The following is a 26,980-nucleotide window of genomic DNA, read 5'->3' on the forward strand; positions in this document are numbered from 1 at the left end:
CAGAGTAGTGAAGCAACACTAAAATAAATCATCTCAGAAAGGAAATACATGCACATTTCCTTTCTATAATTAGGATTTGTGCTGTATGTTTCTATGACTCATTGTTTTATTTCATTCAGTGACCTTTACCCACATATTTAAAATGAAAGGAAATTTCCTGACCAAGATCCTGCGGAAACATTTTCTCCCTGGACACTGCCATTCTGACCACCACGGAAAGTGTACGATCCAGCAAGAAAATGCACTTGGGGTATTTGAAATATTTCTTTCATTAAAAAGCTAAATAAGTTTTAGGAACACCGTGCCTTAAGTTAAACTATGATTTTTACACGGGCACTTACGATACCCATAAATAACCACTACATCATTTCAAATTCAGGAGTAACAAAGAGAAGTCACGGAATAAAGCATGATGCAGCACCAACATTTCACACTTGAATAGAGCTGTGTCCTCACCAGGGAGGCCCTTGTGCCTCGTATATGTTCATTCTGTGTGGGTTCCCACTGACGGTCCCGAATGCAGAGGTTCAGAAAGACACTTGAGCCTATCTATGAAGTGGACAGGGCCACGATGACCTGCAGATTTTCTAGGCACCACACTCGGCAATGTCAATTCGGTTGTTCTTTGGTGGGATTAAGGAGTCGCGATTTTTCCTAAGCCCCACCTTAGGTGATTCTGATGCACTGCAGTCCAGGGGACCCCTCTTGAGAAACACAGTTTCATCCGATAACATCAGGAGTTAGAGCAGGGCTGATCCTATTTAAATATCAAGATGTAAAAATCCAGGTCCCAGTTAACATCCCATGGAAACTACTAGATCAGTCCCAACGGACGGTGCTTGAAACTTCTGTGTGAGCCAAAAAAGGCACCTCATGCTAATTTTTTTTCAATTATAAATAAAAATCAGCTGGGTGTTGAATAATTTATGGCTTCCTGCAAAGCTGTATTTTGAAAACACCAAGCTGGCAGCCTGAGCCATTCCAGCCCACGCGTGGACAGCTGCCATGCACCCATATCCGTTACTTTTTTGGAGATTATCTCCACATGCTGTATCATCTGGCTTTCCACATTAGCAAGGAACATGAAACACAATCGATGGGACAGAGGCCACAGCACAATTAAAGACAAAGATGAGGCATCCATAGCTTGCTGGTACAGAAACCTGAAGGGAATAAGTATTGTCCTCTAAATATGGAAGCCAATCCTGGTTAGAAATAAAGATAAATCTCAAGAGTTTCTGACTTGCTGGAGGTCCCCCCAGAAATAACTACTCAATTTTCCAATTAAGAGTGTAATTGATGATGGAACTTAAGAAACTACAGTCACAAAAATGGTTATTATTATTTTTTTTTTATTTTTTTTATTTTTTACAAGTCAACTGGAAGAGAATGTTGGAAGGATAAGATTCCTTTCATGGGAATTTAACTCCCTTAAAAAAGAAGGTTGCATAAAGGCATTTCATATACTGAGACTGTACGTATCGGGTGTTGAACTTCCCATTTCTTTCCACAGAGCAGAACAGAGAACACCGATTTGGTAAGAATTTGCTGCCCTGAGTTTCATGTGCCGCCCCCTCCCCAACATGATCTAGATCTTCTTGGTCCCGGTAATTCCGGCTCATCGACTGAACGGAAACTGAATTTATGTAGCCTCGGACCAAGACAGAAAGAAAAGCTCAAACCAAAGTGATATCTCATAACCCAGGTCTGAGTAATGTGGTTTTTCATTTTTGGTTGTTTTTTTTTTTTTTTTCCTGCTAAGTTCTTTTGATGGTTATTTTTTCACCCATTCATTTTTATTCCCTTCAGATTCTGCTAATGTGGATTGCAGCGTGTTATAGTTTGTTCTTTAAAAGAAGCCCTACACGCACCTCCTGAGCGGTCTGGTTCCCAGGTGCCTTCAGCAGGCAGGGGCTGCTGTAATGACAGAACTCTGCTCTCTGCTGGCCTCAGAGTAGACTCTAGCCTGTGGAATTTGTGAATTCTGTCTCGAACAAGAACGGCATTGCCCCTGTCCTCACGCTCTGCACTCCCTCTGGCATCAGGAGGACCAACATCCTTCTTCTGGACTACATTTGCAATCTCAGCTACCAGGTCTGACTCTGACTCTGCCTTTTCTGTAGGATTATACTTATGCACATGAACCACATCTTCCCTCTCTCCTAGCAGCTTGGAAAGCAGTGAATAGAAATCACCTGTGGAAAAAAAGAGAAGAGATAAGGGGTGGAGGGTTGATAAGATTGCAAACTTTACAACATTTTGTGCCTTACTAATACCATCTCCTGGTTCGTCGTCGTGAGTGGGAGAGAAGGTTGCTCTCAGATGTTCAAGCGTGAGGGGAAAAAAAGAGGATTTCCCAGAACAAGGAAAAAAAGGACAGGCTTCACATTTCATTTCATAAACCACCTATTTCTTTATCTCAGGAGCCAACAACACGAGATAACCTCTATTTGCATATTAGTGGACACAAGACAATGCACATGTGATTGCGCGGCATGTTTCAATAAATGGTTTTCACGGTAGAGCTGGATTGATTTGGAAGTTCGATTTCTAAAAATATTATTAACAGCTACATCAGAAAACAGCCATCTTTGAGGAAAACGCTTTGGAGTTGTCTCCAGAAGCCTATTAGAGTACAACGTACGAGAAATTAAACGTGTATTTTTCAGCATATGCATAAAACACAAGATACCTAACAGGTATGCGCATCTTCTTGGCAAGTGGAAAACCAAAGTTTTATTATTATTATTAATTATTATTATTATTATTATTTTGTCAGCAGTGCTACTGTAAAGTAGCTCCAGTTGTTCATTTTAAACAAGAAATAAACAAATTCCAGGAAAAGAATTTTGCGAGAAAAGAATAAATTAAATCACTTGCAAACAAAAGAGAAGATTTTAATAAACGATCATTGGAATGATGCATCACTAAGATACATTTCATGTCTATTTTTTTTTTTTTTTACTAAAAAGGAAACTTGGATTTGATAATTTAATTCCATGAAAGCAAATTATTTATAAAGCATTATGACTTCCATAGGACTACGGAAGGTTCATGAAGCACTTTAACCCTCATCATTTACATCTATGGCTTTAAATCCATGTACATCAGCTATGTGAATGGGAAACATGTTTACATTCTCAACAGAAACATAAATCTGCTTTTCTAAGCCAAACCCAGAGGTAACAAACACTCATTTCTTCTTTTTCCTCACTCTAAGTGCTGCTAATGAAATCAGTTAGGACTGCGGAGTCCTATTGCTTAACTTTAATTACATCTACAGCATGATCGGTTAACATTTGTAAAATCTTTTTTATGACCAGTAGGAAATGAAAATGATAACTGGCTTAACGACGACACATTCCTCTAAAGAATATATTATTTAAAAATTGGTGCAAGGGGACATGAAGTCTTTCCAAAATGATGCTAAGAGATCCTGTCATGTTTACAAACAGTCTTGGTTTAATGACTCAAAGTAGGTTTTCCATTCTTGCCCACGAAAGCAGCTTCTCCCAGGTGAAATCTTCAATCAGAAAATAATTGCCAAGTAATAGGGCCAATCTCAGTAAAACGAACAAAGCAAATTACACCTCAACCAAACCTGTTAGGCCACGGTGGCATTTTGCTGCACGGAAACGAATCCATTACCGCTGAATCCTCCTGCACTCCCCGCCCCCCCCAAATATAAATAGCTTACCGTGCTGTTAGACAATGAAACATCCACACAGAAAATGAAATGCAAGATTATTTCGGGAACAAAAATCAGCATCTTAAATCCTGAATCCATGTCATTAGGCTAATAATGTTGGTGGAGGAACGCAGACTTGCCACTATGCGTAGTTTATTCAGGGGGGTCAGTAAAAATCTAAAAGCTGTGATGAAGCATCAAACGCATGATGCTCTGGTTCCTTTGAAATGGTCATTTTCAATCATCATTGGGTTAGGAAAACAACAATTCAGCAAAGTCATGGGCTTGGCTGCACAAAGGTTGCATTGGCCTTAGGAAAACAAAGCTTCAGAGCTGCAGCTCATTTATAGAGATAGAGAGAGAGATAGAGAGAGAGAGAGAGAGAGAGAGAGAGAGGGGAGACCACTAGATGGCTATCTCTCACGTTCTCAGGCACAAACCAAAGAGTTTTCCTTTCTCTTCTGGGGACTGGATTATATGGAATCTTGAAATGTTACGTATTTTTCTGAGCCACATAGATCTAACCTTGAGTGCAGGGGATGGAGGAGAAAATAAACAGGACATCGTATGGTCTCTACCCCAGTTTTAGTTCTCGATATTCCCTTCCTTTTCAGTTTTATGGTAGCGCCATATGGCTTTCCCTTCCTTCAATGTCAATCTAAGAGGTTTCTTCTTCCTGGGACACGCTCTCCCCAGTAACCACCCGGCTCCCAAGTTTTCAGATACTGAAGTGTCACTTACGTCCCAGAAGCCCTCCTTGACCATCCAAGCAGGGGTCTCAGCTCCGTGGCCCTGCAGCACTCAGGTCCTTCCTGGGGTGGTGACCGCCCAAGGTCTGGTGCATGTTTCATACCCATGTTTGAATCCCACCCTGGTGCTTAGTGGCTCTTCTGTGTCTCTAAGCAAGTTGCTTAACATTGTAAAGGTAACGACTACAACCTCTAAGAGTTGTTTTGTGGGTTTCAAAAGTGACTGTGAAAGGCCCCGTCCAGTGCACACGGTAAAGCAGGTGTCACTGAACCGTAGCTATTGTAACTGCCAGCAAAACAGACCTAAACTCTGGTTGCCACATGCACGTGTGTCTGTTTCGATCTGTTGTTTACCTCAAACTAAAAAATTCAATTCTTATTTCGTATTCAAGTGTTGGGATTTTCATAATGAGGGTAAAAAAAAGTCCCTTTAACTTCACAGCCCTATATTTTCTCACCACGTCACTATGGCTGCAGTAGTGACTTGCTTCCTAGCTTTGCCAAAGGAAGTGGTGCTTGCACTCTCTCTCTGTCTCTCTCTCCCTCTGTCTCTCTCTGTCTCTCTCTCTCTCTCTGTCTCAGTCCATTTTTGGAGAAAGCACTATCCCTACTCCAGTGTTCTGGATGCCAGCCCTCCCAGTACCCCCTGGAACCTCTCCTGTTTTCTTTTCTTTTCTAACACAGCTTCTTTGCCCAAGACTTGGCTCCGGTTACAAGCACACCCACTCTGCATTTCTCTTGGGTGGTCGTGGAGGAAAGAGAGACCTTCCTTGACGCAGTTCGTCTTTCCAACTTTACTGCCTCCCCTTCTCCTTCACCAAGTTCCAGCACCGTCCAACGGTGCTCTCTAAGGTAACAGCTGCCCAACACGAAAGCCACCAGACACAGGGGGCTGCGGAGAACTTGTGATGTGGCTAGTGTGACTGAGGGATCTAATGTTTACTCTTACTTGCTTTTAATTAATTTATACCCAAATTCAAATAGCCACTCGTGGCTAGTGTCTACCATACTGGACAGTGCAAGGAGACGTCATCCTTCCTCATATCCTTTCTTGTCTAAGCCAAAGGCATCTGCTTCCACCTCTTCCTTCACTCCTTTATGGCTTCTTCACCAGTTGCTCAAGAGCTCCTAGTTGCCAAAGGCAATAGACCCTTCATCTTTGCCCACTGGTCCCTTCAGAAACTCTTGCCCTTATGGCATTCTTCTTTCCAGACCTTCTCCACCCGTCATCTTTGCTTTCTCTTACTCTTCTCCAACATATAAAAATGCTGGTGTTTTCTGAGATCTATCCCTGGCATCCTTTCTTTCCCCCGGTGAAGGCCTCTTCCTATAAATATCAGCCATTCATGAGGCTTAAGCTGCTGCCTCCAGACAAATGGCCCTCATATCTGGAGTTCTCCTGGGACCAAACTGATGTATAAAACCACTCTCTCAAAACATCCAAACAGACTTGGATGTCTGTTTCATCAGAATTTTGAACTCGACATGCCTAAAACTGAGCTCTTCATCTCCTCCCCATACTTCATCTTTTTTATAGTATCTCTCTTGATGATGAAATGTGTTTTGGGTTAATCAATCCAGAAAACGGGACTTGTCCCTCTCCCACCAGTGAGTCACAAAGTCAACTGATTCATCAATGCTGACGTGTCAACATCACCTTCCCCCTCCCTACCACCAGGACTCATGTGGGATTCTTATCATCTGATCGCATGCTGGAAGACTCTTCCCCTCCTTCCTCAGAAGATTTTCATCCCTGCTTTCAACGTCCAAATCTGCCTCTAATAATATTAAAGCTGCTCTACTTCTGTGGAACTGACTTGTGACTGATCGTAGCCCATGTCCCCTGACACTCCCTGGTTATACCCCACCTTTTCCCCAGCTCTGTCAACATTTGTATTTCACAGTGACATTCTCTAATTTTATTCTGGTTCCCACTGCTAAGATGACCATGTAATTTATTTCCCATACTGGGACATATTTGAGAAGGAAGAGTGTTGTAAATATTTATACTAGGCATAAAGTGGGACAATCTTGGAAAAACTGGGAGATACAGTTACCCTACCTATTGCTGACAGAGATAACAGATAAACAAGTAGTTTATAAACCACACATGATGATAATAGTTAATAGTTAACATCTCTTGTGAGCTTAGCATCACTCAGTTACCTTGCTGAGTTGCTTTATACAATTCAACACATTTATTATCTACAAAACACTCATCGTCCTCATTTTAGATGGGGAAATTAATGGTAAAGGACTAACCTGCACATGCGGTAGGAAGCCGAGCTGGGATGTGAAGGAGCAACCTGAATGAGAGGCCCACCCTCCTCACTGACCACTATACTGGATCCAGGCTTCCCTGCCCCTCTTTTTTCTATAATGGTCAATAAACTCTTTCCTGTGAATTTACCTTGGACCTGTCAATCTTATTATATTTAATTTTTTTCTATGTAAATTAACTGTCCTTTGAGCCCAGTTCCTGCGTGACCTTTTTAACAGAGCAAGTTTCTTTTTGTCTTTTCCGGGCCTGTCTTCTTCATATCATCAGATTCTATAAGATTTTCTCAAAAAACTTTTGTACATTTAAATTATCTGGGAAGGGACAGGTGGAAAGGGATAAATGCTATTTTATATGAAAAAATATAAAAATCCTCATTTCTTACTCACTGTTGTATTCTCAGTGATTAGTACTATTCCTATCACAGCAGATACTCAGTAAATTAATCTGCAAGGAATAATAATTCGTTAAAAATGTCATCCTTCGCTTCTGCCATCAGTAGAAACAAAAACATCTCTTTGATGATTTTAGGCTGCAGTGAGTTCATTTCTTTTTCTCACCCAAACTTTTGATTCTTATAAAATGCAGAAATGTTCTAGTTCTTTAAAGTTATTTGGCTGAGAGCGTCTGGATTTGGAAAACATAACTGCAGTAGCAGCTAATATGCCAGGGAAAAGAACACAGCATAGTATGAGGAAATCTAAAACACTACCAGTTAGACTCCCACTTTGTTAAATTGCGTTCTTGCATTAACTACTTCCCGACTCAATGGACTTTTTTCTTTTTTGTAGGGACCATTTACTATTCCCTGCCATCAACATGAAAATTTCTCTGGTTTTACTTTATCAGGAGATAAACTGAAATAGAAACACACATTGAAAAATTACCCCATGAGTTTTCTTTTTTTAATTGAAATGCCTTAAGATTATTGAATTAAAAAAAATAAGGTTCTCTACTTATTTGTTGAGGCATTTAAAAAAAATGATCAGGAACATTTTGGTAAATCTTCAGAATATGAAGTCCCACTTGCCACACATATCACTAGCTCTTTATTACCTACAGCAAACAGCTTCCACTATTGCTCTGTGATTTCTATGGTACATGGAAAGTAAATAGGAGGTGCCAAGCAGCCAAGCTAATGAGACGGCAACATGGAACATACCTGATTAATGAAAGAGATATGAGGAATGGAAAAATAAAAGCTTTTCTTTTCAGATTTTAACATTTTGGTTTAGAACTGAGTCATGCTTGATTTTTCCCTTCTGGTTAGTTGATTTGGTTTACTTATCACTAACATTGATCCTACTAGTCTTCGTGAAATAAAACACGATCGTGGTGACCAGCTCAAGGATCGCAAATGAAGTCAAAACTTTATTATTATTTTTCCTTTTAGGGAACTGAACAATCAAAACGGGCTTCCCTCTCCTTTTCTTATAGAAATGAGACAAACATAAGACAGAGAAGTTAGCAGATGATGGCTTTTGCAACTACCACGCACACAGATGTGTATCAGCAAGCACAACTGTGTGATAAATGATCATTCTCATCTGCCTATTTTGCTATTAGGAAACCAATTCAAAACAGCACCGACTCCTCCTCCCAGAGCCTCGGGAGGTGTTTAGAATTGTGTTTGATAGATGAGTTCAATATATAAAGACTTGTGAGCTGCTCATAAATCATAACAAACTGATAAATTTTTAGCGAATGGGAATACAAAAAATAACTGTATCCTCTTTCAAACAGCAAAGTGGCGTTGTGGGTGCTTGGAACCAGCCAAGAGGATGCTACTAAAATCATCTGTACTTTACAAGAGAATGAAAGGAGTATTCTATTTTCAACAAAGCAAAGAAACAGAAATTTTAGTTATTAAGCCCGGCCTTTGCTTTAATCCCTTCATAAATGGTTTACCAGCTGTCACTTTAACAAGTTTTTACAGTAGATTATTGTCTTTTTAACTTGCAACCCTGTTCCCTTGATTCTGCTTATTTGATAAAACATGCCAATGGTAATTCATTTTTGTTAGCATAAAACTACTGTGAAATTATTCTGTTTCACAGAAGGTGTCTGAAGACCTTTAACTATCTGGGGTCATGGAGTGTTTTCCCTCTACAAATTGTATTTTTGTCATATTCTCCCTGCCTTGGGAATATAGTCGCTCACACTGACCTTTGAGTAGAAAGATTGATTAGATGGGGGCACGAAGACTAAAATGAGAAGAGTTGGGAGCAAACTGAATAAAACATGTAAAAGGCCCTTTCTGCAGCAAAAGAAACGCTGTCTAGAGCATAATGTAAAATAACAAAGACAACTAGTATTGTAGATTTTGGCTTCCAATTCTTCCATGAGTTTTTTTTTTTTTAAAGACATCAAATCTTCCCAATACAACTAGCATAAATTTCAACACTGCCCCTTTGAATTATAAAGGAAACACTTAAAATCAGGACTCCTAAGTGTCTTTGTATAGATTCTTGCTCGAAGCTGGTAAACCTCTTGGTTTCAGCCCCTAATCCTTATACTCGAAGAATGTTGACAGAAAGCTCAGGTTGTGCCAGCAGTATATATAAGAAATTGTAACACATAAGAAATAAAGAGAACTTAACAAAACACGCTTTACTTTTCCCAAAGTGCCAATCATAAGACATAGGTAAAGGATAGGTTTGTGTGTCTGCTCTGGAAAAACCTTAATGCCACCCTTCTCATTCTGTAGTCTTCGGGGATTGTTTCCTCCACTTAGAATCAATGTCGAATTGAGTCATACTGTTTAGCTTATTGCATTCATGACAGACATAGGTCATTCTTCACTTAAAAATTTTTTCAAAGGATAGTAATGCTTCAGTCCACTGTGACTACCTAGTAGTGTTTTTCTGCCTGGAGGCGAACACAATCAACTCGATCACAGGTTAGCTCACCTACAGATGCACAAGCTAGTCTCAAAGCAGTACAGGCAGGGCACACGCACATATTATGCAGGCAAAACAAATCACACTTGCCAATAACTTTCCAGTTGGATGCGATATTCAATATATGGTGTCGAAAAAAAAAAGATACAAAACTGTGCATACACGATCTATATGTTATTATAATAATGTGCATATAATATACATTTCACACTGAGATGTACATCTATATCCATATTCCTGGGGATTATGGATGATTTTTTTATTTGCGTCTTTGTATTTTTCTGTAGATTCCGTATCTTTTTAAATGAATATTATTCCACACGTCAGTCAAATAAGCATTATGTTTTAAAAACCTCCACAGACTTAATTAAAGCCTCATTAAAATGTGTCCCATTGTTGCATGATAGGTAAAGCTGTCGTATAATGCGGCTCTTCTCTTATCTTCACAATTACACCTTTTGAGATAGCTCTAAGATACAGTTGCCGTTCACCAAATTTTGTTCTTCAGGAAGCAAATATAGACAAGAATACTGAAGGTAAGCGTGTTTAAAGCACAGGCTGGGCAACACTCCATAGATTCATATAACTCAACTGTCTCTTTTAGCAAAATTTCCCATCAAGATTAATATTCTGACAATTAATAGCTAGCTATTTCTGTGATTAGAATTTTAAAAAACCCAAACTTCTATTCCTCCTGGAGAAACAGAGTAGTAGATAAATAACGTGATGGAGGACTCCTGGGAGGCTCAGTCAGTGAAGCATCGGCCTTCATGAAGCTCAGGTCAAGATCCCAGGGTCCTGGGAGCGAGTTCCACATCAGGCTCCCTGCTCCTGGGGAGCCTGCTTCTCCCTCTCCCTTTGCCTGCCCCTCCCCGTGCCTGTGTGTTCTCGCTTTCTCTCCCTGTCAAATAAATAAATAATATCTTAAAAAAAAAAAAAAGCGACACAGCTACATTTCTTTTTTTCAGCCTAGATCGCATTAATCTCTTTCTGTCTTTTTTACTACCTTAATAAAAGTCATCCCTTCATTCCAAAAGAGAATTTATTACATATCTTGACCATTATCTTCCTATATGTTTTCCAACATATTAAGATAGGAAGTAAAAATAATAGTTTGTGTTATCCAGGAAGAACTCTTCTCTATTATTTAGCCACTGATGGGTACAGAACTTGCCTTTGAGTACATGTCCTCTGACGTTTGGGGTCTTTTCATTCCTGCTCCACAACTGTTCTATTTCCAGGGGGGGTTTGAAGTCCTCTGTGTGACCAACATAGTTACGGTCTGTTAACCTGTGGCTAGCACAACCAAAATGATTCACAGCTTTTATTTATTGGGGATTTAAAATATTAAAAGAATCAATACAAGCTGGAGGAGTACCTGAACATAAGTTGTTTTGGCCAGAATACCAAAATAAGGCAAAAGGTTGAGTTGGGGGGCTTCCTTAAAAATCAGCAGATGTGGCATGATTTATTTGAATAATTAGAGCCCTCTTCTTAGCAACCTGGTCAATTTATCTACCCAGGGAATTAATACAAATACATATTTTGTGCAAACAAATATCTCTGAGAAGGATGGGATACTCTCTCAGTAATGAGTAGATGTGCTCTGTGTACTGCAAGGAGATAGATCGATCTCATTGGCGAATCAAATAGACTATGTATAGAAATATGCATTTGTTATATTTCTCTCTTCTCTAAAAGTCTAGGCTGGTGGTCCCCAAAGACCAGCAGAGTAATATGTGGGCTACACTGGACAGTGAAATGGATTTTGGTTGTTATCTGTCTTTACATAACCTAGCAGGTGACATTTTGATGGGCCCGCTAATTTCAACATATGAATGTTATTCTGCAGGATTAAATTTTAGCCTATTTTCTGCAGTATGTAAAGGTAGTCAGAATGCTTTTTTTCTCCCAAGTTAAATCACTTTACAGCATATTTATTCACAAGTAGAATAAAACAGTAACTCTGAGAAAATAATTTCTCCTGTGTCCACAGAATTCTTCTCTGGAAGCAGGAAGGCTCTGGGTATATTTAAACTTCTTACATATTTTTTCTATATATAAAAAATATATATATTTCTATATATATATATACATACATATATATATGTACAGATACTATCAAACATGAAAGGGTGAATGAATTGGCAAAATGTTAAAGTGTTTAAAAGGATTTGTTTTTTAGGTATGTGTGACACCTCCTAAATCTTATTTGGGAAGAACAGATTAAACCTAATAATTAAGGTTCTTCCGCTAATGAAACCTCTGGGTTTCTAATGTTTCAGAAGCTTTGATGTCTCCCTTGATCAACTCAAATAACTTGAAAATGAAAACAGTTCAGCCTCAGTGTCCAGGGGAGCTTACCATTTTATAAGATGCATCTACTAAATGGTGGTCTCATTCTACCCTTTATCACATGTTAGTATTTCAAAATACTAAGTATTTATTAATATTATTAATATTAACTATGTATTTATTTCAAAATAAAATACTAAGACGACTCAAATTATGTGAAAGACATATATCTCAAACAGTGCATTCAATATCAAAATAATTTATTTTAAGTCCGATCAAATTTCAGTACAGGTATAGCAAACACTGTTAATACTGCTATATGTAGTCTATCATTACTGACTTCCTTACAGATGGATTCATTTAGCTGTTTTAAATCATACTCAGTAGTTTAGATTGAACCATTAGTATATAAATGATTTAATATAAAATCATCTCCCTTTTTTTGACTTAACAGAAAAGTAGAAACATTAACTCAGAGTTAATGTTGTTGGTTTTTTTTCCCCAGAGGCCACTTTGTTAGAATGAAATGTTATGGAATTTTGTATAATTTAATTTTTTTTTATATTATAGTTTTCCCTAATCCCCTTTCAGAGAGCATGTCTTCCTTTAAAAAGTCTGGATTCTTTAATTTTGCCAATGCTCTTAATGTAAGAGTGTTATCTTTGACCTAGACCTAATAGAATACATTTTGAAGAATTCCAAGAATAGTTTACAATATCCCAGGGGAGAAATTTCTATCTGTTGCCAACAGAAAAATCCCATCTATTTCCTGTATAGTTCATGTTGTCCTAAGAAGTGTGTTTGCATTAACATTAAACTAATGTTTTAAAATATATCCTATCTAGGCCAAAAAATGACTTGGTAAGATAACATACTCCAACCCCTAACACAAAGTATCATCTTTGAGATAACTGGGAAGAAAGCAAGATTGAGAAGAATAATTTTTCAGTGCCAATACATGCAGTACATGACATACAAGGATCAAGTATTACTACTTCAAAGAAACAGATCAGAGGAAGAATGGTGCTTTCTTAACTCATCAGATGGCAACTTAATACAAAACTACAAATGACCAAGTTGATAATCCCTTCTACTTCACTGAAGGCAGAGAAGCATGGCGCAAGAGAGGCAAGATGAAGGGTAAGTCTTAATTTCTTTCAAATACAGTCAATGAACACACCACCCAAAGTACACAAGATTTTAAATGGTAAAGTCCTTTAGATTTCAAAAGCAGCCCACCGACTGTTTCCAATGATTATATTTGCACTATGCCTGAAAGTCACCATGTTAAAAAAACTAAAACAAAGACAGAAAAACCTAATGGGTCTAAATTACATCAAGGAATTTTACTTTCAAAGCTAAAGCACAACAACCCACCATTTTCTAATGAAGTATGCATTATATAAAAACAGCAATACACAGGGATGGAGGCTGATAAAGATCGAAAATGTCTCGGTAACTTTAAAATTTGGTTACCTAATTAGAACATGAAAACGTTTTCAGGTCTAGTTATAAAGCTATACGTACATACCCTGTTCTAACATTTCTTCTTCTCCTTTTGGTTGCTGTAGTAAAGAAGTCTTCTCTTTGTTCTCTGTTTCTGTAAAGGATCAAGAAAGTTGAGCATAAATTTGTGGGATATGTCATATACGTTAAATTGTTGGCTGGAAATATACCATCAACATAAAAATATTTTTAGGCTCTCATGTTTCATAAAAACAGTAGTAAGAATTCGTGTGGCACAAATGTTCTAATTTACAAAAAGACTCCAGCATAACCACCAATTATCGGACTTCTGACTCAAGAACTAGATCACCTAACCTCTCAGTAATATATATACATGATACAGAATTTTTTTAAATGCATTAATAAAACTGCTTGTATTTCTAAAAATACATTTATAGTGTGTTTTAGTGACATTTTTAGGATACTTTAAGAACACTTTAAGGCACATTCTATAAATATATTAAGATCTTAGTAAGTGACCTAACTGCTATGTAACTTGTTTCATAAAATTTCCAACAGAAAGGCGTAAGAAGCTGCTCTGGCATTTTAAGACTGGATTTGTAAAACTCAGTAAAGTCTCAGCATACTTCAGTCCAATAAAACAGGGCGTGGGTTTTGCAATTTCAAACTAATGAAATGACAATCAGTATGATCATTTTGCAGATGAAGAGTAAGTTCATCAGCAATTCTGAGCATGAGACCAAAAAGGCCAAGATTAGTAATGCCTCATAAATCAAGAACTCTCCTCTGCTTGAGGAGCCCATTAAAATAGATAATTCAGGGTATGGCTGGAGACGATAACCATTTTCAATGGCAAACTGAAGCACTTTTTAGAACACGGTAAAATTCATAAATTGTGTTAAGTCATTACCAGCTATGGAAGGAATCAAGTGGGGGAAACTAGAAAACATGAATTAAATGAAGAAGGAGCTGTATCTATCGAACTGGTCCCACACAAGTTGGTTTTATCGCCAGGTGAGATTCTTCACTTTAACTGCTTTGAGGAGGGCGTGTCAGGAGGGTAGACAGGTTATAAAAGAAGGAAAAAGCAGGAATCAGATTATGTGTACACGTGACTGTTTGGCAGATGGAGGATGATTTTAAATATTGATCACACAGTCAAGCGAGACCCACAAGAAAATGTAAAATGTGCAATTGTATTTCACTTTGAATGAATCCCACTTTTACCTTTGTGATGCCCGTGCATCATAACCATGTCGGGCTTCACAGGAATTGGAATATTGGCCTCTGGAGGAATGGTTCTGAACACATCAGGAGCGACATTCTGTGTACAGGTCATGAAAGAAACTGCATGCTTCGCTTCCATGTAATACATAATGTATAGGTTGCACATTTCATCGCTAGATGTGCCACTGCAAGCAGAAAAAGAAGGAAAAAAAAAAGACATATAACCAACCAGCCACTCACATAAAACACATTTTCCATGCAAGAAAAATACATCCAGTAAATCTGCCAGCAATAGGTTCAGAGGTAGAAATACTGTGCATTTATCTTATAGCTCTCATTAAGACCGACCACAGTTTTCAGCATCGAAAGCGCATTGTCGAAGGCATATTTCCACTTCATGATGCAGCACCCATGTGCACCCATGTCTCCGTGGACATCACCAACACCAGAGATGGAAATGGCACCTAAGTGGCAGCGAGATACTTTCTTTCCGCTTCTAAATGCTTTTATGCTTCGGGCCTTCTTCCATTTGCTAAAACTCGCAGATTGGGCAAAGTCCTTTCCTCACAGAAAGAAATCTTAATTATTTACTTGATTATGGTAACATTCAGAACACTTTAACAGAGACATCATCTATTATTTACAAGTCTGTAAAAAAAATGGCTTTTTCCATTTAAACCCTGAGACTCTAGGATCTTGTTTTTGGTAAGTGGCTCTACCTTCAGGGTCAGATGCACTGGGACACGAAGACCTGGCACCCTGGCTTCTACAGCAGGCAAGAAGAGAGAGCTTCAAGGACAATACAAAATGACTCTCCTAATCTCCTCTAAAGGCTCGGGCCCCAGTAGGGGTAGGGCTGCACAACTGACAGTCAGTTGTTAAAAATAGATTTTAAGACAGTGGGATGGACATTTCTAAGATACAAGTTCCAAATCATACAAGGTAATGCCTTATAGGTTTGTTGTTGTTGTTGTTGTTTTGCCTTATAGTTTTTAACACACGCTTTGCTCTGTCATGTGCTGCATCCTCTTCACTGTCATTTAGAGGGGATTACTTTGGTACACCTTCACAAGGCTTTCATTTCCGAGGTAGTTTGCGCAAACGAGTGTTTTCCTTTCTGGTGGTTCTGACAATTTTTAGCAAGCCTCTGCTAATAAAAAACAAGCTACGAAGGGGACTGTTTGCTGTACAAAAATACGTCAGTGTTGATTTTTCCAGCAATGTCATGTGGCACTCACTTCCTCTCCATAGCAACAGTAATGACATCAGCAGGAGAAGGAAAAAAAAAAAAACATATTTTCCAAACAGGGATGTGGTTTCTGTAAGCTCTGAAAATGTAGAGCCCCTGAGAGACCACGGGAATGAAGCCCTGCCTTGGGGGGCTCTGCTCATGCTTTAAAAGTCATTTGGCTTCTCGTTCTCTGAAGCTGGTCCCCGTCAGGGTAATTGCCTCTCCTGTGAAGTGTGAGCAAAGAGTGAGGTGCAATCCCAAACAAACACCTGTTCACTACACGCGTCTTCACGTGTCAAAACACCACTCCTAGGAACTGCATTTTAACATCACTGGAGTGGGTCAGAAAACTGTGTGCTTGGGATCCCCGGGGGGCTGGCTCAGCGGTTTAGCACCTGCCTTCAGCCCAGGGCTTGACCCTGGAGACCTGGGATCGAGTCCCACGTCGGGCTCCCTGCATGGAGCCTGCTTCTCCCTCTGCCTGTGTCTCTGCCTCTCTCTCTCTCTCTGTGTGTGTCTCTCATGAATAAATAAATAAAATCTTTAAAAAAAAAAAAAAAAGAAAACTGTGTGTTATGAAAGAAATGGCTGGTGCCGGAGTCACAGGCCAGAGGCCCTCACCACATGGTCCACCCTCCCCCTGTTCAAAATGAAGAAAAAACATGTCGATCAAGTGACTGAGATGAGGAAAAAGGAATTTAAGATGTGGCTCTAGCTTAGAGACCTGGGATCATCGTGCAGAGAGGGAAAGCAAAATAATCATGCAAGCTTCTCCCATTAGTGAAAGTTAAAAAAAAAAAAAATCAGTCAATTCATAGAGTGATAAGGGAAACTTGCAGCCAATCCGTACACAGATCCTTCCCCACTTTACCTGTTTGGGAACATCCTCACCCATGTTCATCTCTAGACACGGGACTCTGTGAGAGAGAGTGATCAGCTCCCCAGTACAGTTTATTTAAGGTACTGATTCTATGATACAAAATTGAGCTGATCAAATAATCTCAGAATTGATCACAAAGAAAAATTCACCGAAGAGCTGAAGGAAGAGACAAGAGCCAGGCTTCACGCCTTTCCATTTATAACTGAACTTGTGGTGAAGCTAACGCTGAGTTCCTATCACATCCGAAATGTGTCAGGACTCCAACCTCCTTTCGTAGCAGCGAGCCAGTTTGCTGATTTTATTCCACATCCATGTTTCACTCAAAAAAAAAAAAAAAAAAAAAAAGCTGACTTTAAATCAAACTGCTCTCTGTATTCCTAAGGGAGAATTTTGACACATCCACCTTTATTTTCCAGGAGGTCAACACATGCAGTTCAACGCTGTCAATCTAATGATTATTAATAGGAGAAAATATTGAGGGAGGCTGCATTCACACGTGGGCCCTGGCCCCACTGAATGGACCTCTCGGCGTTTCCTACCGCCGGCGCGATTCCCTAAATGATGCCTGCTGGCATCACTTATAGTCCAAAATTACAGTGGTGCATTTCTTCCATCTTCATGCAAAATAAAGTGCTTATGTGATAACTACTTTTTTTTTGTTTTTTTTGATAACTACTTTTTTTTATATCAGTTAGCTCTAAATGTGACAAGCTGTGATGAGCCTGAAACTAGGTAAGCCCCCAACAAATATTTGTTGAAGGAAGGAAGAAGGAATAAATTATCTTAATAAATGTTCACAACCTGTTATGGCATAACCTGTTACGCCCTAATATATCATACTGCTGAGTCAGGTCGACTTTATGAACTCAGTCTATGGCATGCCAGAAAAATATTTATTTATATCTGTTTATCTGTCTACCTGTTTCTCATCTATCCGTGTTCTCTGAGGGTTTTAGTAAAATGTATTATTTCATTTTATAAAGAAATGTAACCGAGGTTTACAAGAGCACCAAATATTTTTAAATGTACCATTTAAAAAACCCAAATCTTGTTACATGATGACTATGTTTCAGACAGATACTGTCTCCACTCTGTTGATCCCTTCACCCATCGGCCCTTGGCACCTGACAGATGCTGGGCTTAAAAAAAAAAAAAAAAAAAAAAAAAACACAGTGACAGGAGATACTAATTTTGGAATGCAATTTGAACACTTTAAAGGACTTATTTTTCAAAATTTTGAATTGTTTCTTAAGAGGTTTCATGGTGCAGGGCCCCGGAGTGGCTCAGTGGTTGAGTGTTTGCCTTCAGCTCAAGTCATGATCCTGGGGTCCTGGGATCCAGTCCCAAGTCGGGATCCCTGCATGGAGCCTGCTTCTCCCTCTGCCTGTGTCTCTGTCTGTCTCTGTGTCTCTCATGAATTAAAAAAAAAAAAAAAAGGTTTCCTAGTGCTTTTTTTTTTTTTTTTTTTTTCATTTTTTTCCCCTGGAGCTTTAATATATACACTGAGGGGTTTTTTGGCCATAGAACTTTATCTTTGTTTATAATATACTTTGAAATGTTGACTACAGTGGTGTGTTTGGTATCTGAATATTCATTAAACATTCTCATATGTACATGCTCTAACCGTACTTTTACTTTTTCCAAAAGTAAAAATATGACTAACAAAACTGACCAAATAGGTAAATATTATCTACCAACTGAATTAAATTAAGGCTTTAGCAAATTAGCTGACTTAATTAGCTTAATTGGCTGACTTAATAAAATTCTTTTTTTGTTTGTTTGTTTAAACTTAACTAAATGTTTGGAATGAATTTTGAGAGGTGCCATACAGAATATTAAACATATATTGCAGCCAGGCAGGCACAAAACACTGCTTCCACACCGATTAATTAGTACTACGTTGTCAGTACAAACACTAGTGCAACTTTTGTCTAAAACATATTATACATTTACTACCTAAGAAGAAAGTTAATATATCCAGATAAACAATATTTCCGTTAGGTGACTCTATTACCATGTCTGGTCTTAAATCCACCCATCCTTTGATGGTTGTGCTTTGCCATGCGGCCCTGCTATGAAAAAACCAGTCCCTGTGTTTAAAAGCGCTTTTTCTTAGTTAACTATGATTGTCCCAATCAAGCAAGATTTTTCTCCAGGCCTAAGATTTTTAGCTCAATGCAGAGTTAAGGTCGGACTAGTAGAAGGATTACTCGGCTGAAAATCTGCTTGGCAGGCCTCAGATAGAAGTTTCCTGGAAAACCTCGTTTCCAGGTGGCCGCTGAGTAAGAAAGCTGACGGTGGCAGTTCTTCTAGGGCCCGGAGGGGCCCCTCCTGGCCCCCCAGGCCCTGTGCACAAGGGGCTTTGAAACTGGGCAGTTTGCATGCTCAGAGCTCCAACCTGTGCCCAAGGGGGTGGGGGTAAAAGGTGGTGGTGGTGGGGTACACGTTCCTGTATGCGGCTTGGGGGTTAAGCAGGAGGGGTGAAAAAGGAGAGGCGATCTGCAGAGTATCATTTAACAGACTCCTAAAATGCTAGTTTTCTTTTTTTTACTGGTTACCTTCTGCACTGTAATTCTATAGTTCCCCATGGAAGTGGTACCTCTGATTTTATAAAACAGATGCATTGATGCTATAACCTTTCTAGAACTAAAAGGCACTTGAAGTGCTACAGGAATACTGTTCCTTAGTGTGACAATTCTTATTCATATTTAAATTTTACTCAAACCTGTCTTATTAGTTGATCATTCCACTGAGGGGAAAAATGCAACTGTGGTAGAAATTAAATATTCAGAAATGGACTCGTTCAAGAACTTCCCGTGATTTCTTTCTGTTTCATTCGTATTTCAAAATGGCATTCCCTGTAGCTCACATGAGATTTACAGAAAGGGACTGGTACAGTCGTTTCAAGGTTATTTTAAAGCAAAATGCACATTTTTTAAAAGACTGAATTATTCTGGACCTCCTGAAACTGAAAGAGGCTTCCAGAGATTATTTTGGCCTCTCATCACAGCATTCTAAAAAGTCACTAATTTCTATGTTTGATACTGCTTCACAGAGGATACTCAAAGGATACAACTCAGTCAGAGTTACAAGCCCTTCCAAATTGTTAGGGGACTTTTAAGCAAAAAAAAATTCAACTTATTCCACACTTGAACTTGTACACTAATAGTAGGATTTTTTCCCCTACTTTACCTATTTCAAAGATTAATAAAATAACCAATGCACTTATCAGAAAGGGAGACAGAACATGAGAGACTCCTAACTCTGGGAAACGAACTAGGGGTGGGTGGAAGGGGAGATGGGCGGGGGGGTGGGGGTGACTGGGTGACGGGCACTGGGGGGGGGGGCACTTGATGGGATGCGCACTGGGGGTTATTCTATATGTTGGCAAATTGAACACCAATTAAAAATAAATTTATATATAAAAAATAACCAATGCACTTAAGAAAAGTTTAGGAGGGTCTACACTAACATAGAATGGAAAACAGCTAATCAATACCCTGTGACTCATGTATTTAAAGGCTGGTAAGGGGGCATGTTGCTGGCTCAATCAGTGAAGCATGCCACTCGACCTCAGGGTTGTGAGTGTGAGCCTGATGTTGGGTGCAGAGAGCACTTTAAAATAAAATGTTTAAAATTATAATAATAATTATAATAATACTACTAAGTAAATGTTAAGAAGTGAATGTCTGACTCCTTTAAATCTAATTTTGTCTATCTTGTCCTATCTCGTCAAGCTTTTCCTTACAGTTACCATTCATGTAACTCTATAATTTTATTGTTTTCCTCAAGTCTCTTCCCTCACTGACAAACTTTATCCAAAGGCAAAACTCTCAGAAGCTTCTTGTTTAATAGAACTTGATAATTTTTTGTTTATTCTATCTTTAGACTTAAAATTGATGTTTATTAATATAAAAACCCTTTAGAGTGACATAAAAAAAATCCTATTCTGCTGTCTCAAATGCCTTTTTTTCTCTTTTACTTGCTTCAGCATCTTTTCCCTTTCCCCTGACAACCAACAGCTAGTGTTGTCATCCTAAGAATCATCCTTATAATCTAATGCCTATTTTCAGATGCCAACTTTCTGTAACTTCTCTTTGATCAAAGATAAATGGTTTAGGACTCCAGCTTCCAGGTCGCATCAGTAAACATTTTATAACCTAGTTTAACATGGAAAGAAGGCTTCTTGTTCTCTTTTGAGAAAAAAATAAATAAATAAAAACACATGATAAGAGACTTTATCTTTCAGATAATGTCAGAATTAGGCAAACCTTTTTAATTTAGGCAAATCTTTACTGAGAGTTCAGAGTACTTTGAAAATTTTACTTAGTGTTATAAAATAAGCTTATTTAAAGGAGGCTCAGTATTTTAAAAATTACTTAATGTCCAGTGTTCTCTTTTGGAAAAGTGCTGAATATTATCATTCTCACTTGGTAGACCAGACAACTGGAAAACAATGAATACATGGACATTTTAACAGGCAGAAAGAAAAAAACCACAGTTCTGAGTAATTAATGGACACCACTAAATGTGGATTAAATATCTGCCTAAATTTGAACTAGGGCAAAAGGACATTCGAAAAAAGAATTCATAATCAATTATATTTTTCTTTATTAAATGAGCCTGAGGAAGTAATATACACTCTTGTGGGATCTACAATATATTCAAGTGTGATATGGAAGGTTTTGAATAAACAGGAGGAAAGGAAGCATAAAAAAATTAAACACATGTTCCAGAGTTTATAATAATAACAATCATTCAGTTCTAAAGTGGGAAAATGTGATACACAGTTTATTATAATTGCTCATGATGGAAAAAAAAAGTGCAATTCATTCACAAAGATAACTGTCACCTTTAATCATGCCTTGCCCCAATAAAATATTTTTCAATAGTGGAATTTATAAAACCATACCCGATGTGCGTGGCTTCTGTCCTTCCTTCACCAGTGAACACACACCTTGCTGCCAATATGTCTCCAAAACTAACATCGACTGGGTGTTCCACAGGGTAGAAAGCCTGCCAAGAAGATAAACACAATGATTCATTAAAATCACCAACAAAAACCCAGAACCATATGCTTTAATAATGCGAGGCTTGGCCCTCTCTGGGTAGAAATAAGGACACTACATATACAGACACACAATTTACCACCATATTTAGGAATGTTAAGAGAGACCATCAAGTTAAAAGCGGTAAAAAAAAAAAAAAAAGGAGGTTATACACAGTTAGATGACAGAGGTAGACTTACAGATGCTAGGATTCTAGAGAGATTCACAAGGATTCTATGAAAATTTCTAAGATTTCTATCTGCTGATTAATATTTTTTGTCTCAAAATTAAACCAGTTTCTACAGACCTGTGGCAGCTGGGGGCTCTGGCGTCCAATTAATGCCCACTGTCCATTTCTTACCCTGTATCCACTTACTACCTTACCTGGAATGAACATAAATTATAATCATATAATGTCATAAAGTATTAGAAAAATAAAAGGCATTATTTGCTTTTTTTTTTCCAAAATAAAATTTGAGTATTGTCAGAACCCCAAGTGCTAGGTATTTTAATGAAAACAATATGATAAAAAAAAATACAGAATTTCAAGGTATGATGCAAAATCTTCCATTGAAACAGATTTAAGGTCAAATATAATTCACATTTTACATTTATAGCATTAGCAAGCACAAAGGTAAATATTTATGATTTAAGCTGTAGTTTGAAGTTCTTACCTAAATGGTGAGTGTGAACTCTATAAGCAAAGACATGCATTGGATACTTCTTGTAATGACATGAAATGTCGGAATTCACCACTGTTAGAAATAAAACACGGAGAAAAGGTTACTATCCAACTGGAAAATAACATTATTCTTGCCTAAAAGTATGTAATAGTTTATGCACAAGATGCTAGGCATGGGGGTTTCCCTATAAAGTAAACATGCACTCAGGTATTCAGCAGGCATTAAGCGCTTATTACCTGCCAGCCAATTTACGAAGATGAGTTAACAACCTCCTGCCCTCCCATCTAATTTCTTTCATAAACAAAATGACTAGGGCCAAAACAAGATACTCTTGTCAGTGGAAATGTAGGCCTAATTTACTACTTTTATCATGAAATTTATGCAGTTGAAAAGGCTTAACAATTGCTTGCAAACACCTCAGATAACTCCATTGACGACTCCTGTTGAGAAGGAACCACTGCATATACTTCTCTTTCCTTTCAGTCTAAAACACTATATAGCTCTTCAGTAAATAATGTCTTTGATAAGTGAACAGGAACAATGAGACCCTACTTGTCACTAACTTTACAAGATTCCCAGTAAAAACAAACGGGTAATATTTAACACAGCGTTTTCATCAGCTGAACATACAGACTGGTAAATAGTATCATACTTATTACAATAGCTTTTTGTAAGTTTAGATGAATCAGCTATTATCATCTTCATTTTACAAATAGGGAATCAAGCTCAGTCTATCTAAGTTCATGACTGAGTTGGTCTTGGATTTTCTGATCTCTTGATTTTTGAACCGGATAGTCTCTGCAGTATGTTACGAGGTCTGTCTTTCGCATCTAAAGGGTGGGTGACTGGTTTATAAAATACTCAAGATTTTATTCTTTCATTTACATAAACTACTACCTACCCATGGGCCTCAATTATTAGCATCCCATTAAAAGAATGGATGATAATAAACTACTGGCTTGGAATAATAGAAAAATCTATTTAAAAATCTAAGGATAATAAAGAATTGGTTTGGTTTTCAGGGATAGAGGTCATTTCAAAATTTTATAAAAAATATACTGTAAATCCATTCCTATAGGTTAAGTAATGAGATAATGGTTAAATATTAAAAGATAATTACCTTTCTCTCCCGGTGGAATAACAGTGTCAACAGACATCATAAGGTACATGCCAGCAATTAAAGGCTGTCTGCACAAAACAGTAACATTTATATCAACCATTTGAACATCAAAACTACAGCCTTAGAAAAATAAGATATACTTCAATACATTGGTCTATAAACTATGATTCATGTGAAAATGAAAATAAGGAAAAAGAGCTAGAATAGATTTTTTTTCCTTAAAATAACATTTTCTTGGGCAAAATAGCTAAAAAAGACATTTTTATGGCATGGTGCATGTGGACAGCAGTCTCTGAATGGCTCCTGTGATAGCTAATCCTACATGTCAGCGTGTTTAGGTGATAGAGCCCAGCTGTTTGGTCAAACACTGGCCTAGATATTGCTGTGAAGGTATTTTTTAGATCTGACCAAAATTTAAATTACTGACTTCGAGTAAAGCGGACTACCACTCACCGTGTGGGTGGCTCTCATAAGGGAGAAGGCTGAGGTCCCAGGAAGAGGGGGGAATTAGGCCTGCAGACTGTGTTGGACTCAGGACTCCACACGGACTCCTGCCACAATTTCCAGCCTGCCTTGCAGATCGAAGACTTGTCAGCCCCCACAGCTGTGTAAGCCAACTTCTTGAAGTAACTCTCTCTCTGTACGTATGTGTGTTCGTGTGTGTGTGTGTGTGTGTGTGTGTGTGTGTGTTCATTCTACTGGTTCAGTTTCTCTGCAGAATTCTGGCTAATAAAGCTCTCAGTGATTCTCTAGCTCTGACATCCGTGCCCCTGTCTACTCCTCTTCTCTTGGGCATGGTACCTGGACTTAGGGATGGTTATTTCCAACACATAGATTAAGGCAAAAGCAATTTGACTTTTTTCCATAGGAGTCAGAGTATGAAGATTTGTGGCAACTCTTTATCAGATTTCCACATTTTCCACAAACTTCTGGCATCAGGCGACAACAAGGCTGCGGTTTCCATCTTGCATGCCCTCTCTTGCTTCCTCTTGCTGGCTGTGATGGGAACCAGATGCCATATTGTGCGCTGCCCTGGAGAGTCGACAGGGCACAGAATGATGGAGTCCTCCAGCCAACGGCCAACTAGTCAACTGAACCTTGTCAATAGCTGTGTGAATGATCCTGGAAGTGGCTCCACACCAGTGGAGCCCCCAGAGAGACGGCTGCAACCCTGGCTGAGCCTTTGATTGCAGCCTTTGTGTGAGACCGCCAGCCACAGCCTCTAGCTAATGCTTGTGCTCAGAGTATTTGTTGTTTTAAGCCACTAAGTTTAGGGTATTTGTTACACAGCAATAGACAATAAATAGGGTGGATTTCCCACTTATAAGTTCTCAAAGATCTTCAAGTTGTCACTTAGCTATGGTAACTGGAAGTACTTACGGCAGGCGTGTGAGGTGTAAGGACACACCGGAACAGTCTTTGTGATTATCTGAAAACACAGACAAAATACACATCTTAAATATGAAAATGTGAAAAGCGGATTTCAGACTACTAAATTTTAAATGATTATTTAAATTCAGTATTAAAAAAAAAACCCAAAACTATGTTTCACAGTACTTTCATATTCACAAACATACTGAATCTCCAATGCATCATGACGGCAACAACAACTATCACTTCAAGCAGTACGTGGTTTTTTTTCTGGACTCATCAAACTGACTAGTCATCTGCCTTCCTGCAGCCATACTAAGTGCTACCGGTCACAGCTCACAGAAGAAAGCTGTTGCTACTCCCTATGAATGATCTGCATGGTTGAAAGATCCAGAAAAGGCTATTAACTGAATGGTTTGTTTCATGCTGGCTCCAAACAACTAGCTTCTCTACTTTTCAAAAACAGAAGTCGTCCATAGTTTGAGCTTTCAAGACATGACCATGTTTAGAGTCTGAAATGTCTTTGATGTATGTCCAGGGATCACCTTGTTTGGTTTCTGAACCTTGCCCATTCCCACCTTCTAAATAGAAACCTGATGCTAATTTTCACCCCAAATTCAACAGAAAGCCTGTGAGTATCTCTTTATTTTTGCCAAGGACACTTCAGAGACCTCTTACAAATCCTCTCCCTTTTACCTTCCCCAAGTAGAAAGAAGGTAAAAATTTTAATTTTTATTAAAAATTATTAAATTTTTTATTTTTATTATGTTTTATCTCTGTTGAACCTGCTGATCTGTGACCACATTGTTACTGCATGAGCAGTAACTCATGCTTACTCATTCCTTCCATTTCTGTGTATGCTAAATTCTTTCTACTTCACATTTTATTCGAAGTATTTATAAAACATTGTATCTCAATTTTGAGTTTCCTTTAAATTTAAATAACTAGCATGTGTGTGCAAGATTGACAGATTGACACTCAAAATTAAAAAGTGAAGTGTGCTAATAAATAACAGCAGATGGAACGGTTTTAAGGAAATTTCTTTTCTTTCAGCTCTAATTCTTGCGAGGAAAACAAACAAAGGTAGCTTCACACAGTGATGTATAGGAACAGGTAACCTACCAAACAAGATACACGTTTTGATTTACCAGAGATAAAATTTAGAAAGTGTAACAAATCATATTTAATACTTTGGCAATAAAACACAAAGGAAATTTCTGGGTATGGTATTAAGCTTGATTTTAACAAAGATAGGACAGAAATAAACGCAATGATACACATTTTATATTTAATCAGGTTTCTTTGTTTTTGTCATTTTACAAACGGATCTCTTTCCAAACTTCTAAATCAAATTCCAGTGTGGTGTTGTTTTCATAATAATTTCAGTAAGGTGTTTTTTTGTTTTGTTTTGTTTTGGTTTTTAATTTTAAGTGAGTTGGGGTCCCTGCGTGGCATAATCAGTTAAGTATCTGACTCTTGGCCCAGCATCGGGCTCCTTGCTCAGTGAGGAGCCTGCTTCTCCCTCTTCCTGCCACTCCCCCTGACCTCAGGGTCAAGAGATCAAGGCCCGCCTCTGGCTCCATGCTCAGTACTGGGTGGAGCCTACTTGAGATTCTCTCTCCCTCTGCCCTTCCTGCTTGTGCAAGCACACTCACTATCGCTGTCTAAAATAAATTAATCTTAAAAAAAATTTAAAAAATAAAATGAAATTTCAAAATGAGTTTTAAAGAGATGAGAAAGTAATAGTAGTAATAATAACAGGCTTAATTTTTTGTCTATGCTTTCAAATATAGAAAGGATAATTAAGTACTGTTTTTTTAATTTATCAAAAAATTATTTTTAAGAATGAGGTCTCCTAAGTGTACTGCATGAGATATAGTAAATATGCCCAGATTGTACTATTTTTGAAATGATTAGCCAATGAATTATGTAAATATCCACTGATCAAAAATGAATGGTTGAAAGAACACCATTCATTCATGCCAAATGAATTCTAAACTCCAGAGACTGAGTGATTTTGCTTAGTCGATTTAGGAAACATTT

At 38.2% G+C, this 26,980-nt stretch overlaps 1 protein-coding gene across 13 annotated transcripts in view; it reads right to left on the reverse strand.

The window, feature by feature from the left end:
* PAM (peptidylglycine alpha-amidating monooxygenase) overlaps positions 1-26,980 on the reverse strand; it is a 229,328-nt gene that overhangs the window by 41,441 nt on the left and 160,907 nt on the right. For 7 of the 13 annotated variants that reach the window (XM_072789317.1, XM_072789290.1, XM_072789271.1 and 4 more), the window contains 8 exons: positions 24,947-24,995; positions 23,567-23,634; positions 22,438-22,518; positions 22,071-22,147; positions 21,628-21,731; positions 14,605-14,789; positions 13,442-13,510; positions 1,872-2,195 (listed from right to left, as the gene is read on the reverse strand). In XM_072789317.1, coding sequence (XP_072645418.1) covers positions 1,872-2,195; positions 13,442-13,510; positions 14,605-14,789; positions 21,628-21,731; positions 22,071-22,147; positions 22,438-22,518; positions 23,567-23,634; positions 24,947-24,995 — 957 coding nt within the window. The remainder of the gene's footprint in view (positions 1-1,871; positions 2,196-13,441; positions 13,511-14,604; positions 14,790-21,627; positions 21,732-22,070; positions 22,148-22,437; positions 22,519-23,566; positions 23,635-24,946; positions 24,996-26,980) is intronic. The other 6 variants (XM_072789328.1, XM_072789308.1, XM_072789299.1 and 3 more) reach the window with 1 other exon arrangement.

The sequence above is a fragment of the Canis lupus genome, chromosome 2 (genome assembly GCF_048164855.1).
Source record: "Canis lupus baileyi chromosome 2, mCanLup2.hap1, whole genome shotgun sequence".
Lineage (NCBI taxonomy): Eukaryota > Metazoa > Chordata > Mammalia > Carnivora > Canidae > Canis > Canis lupus.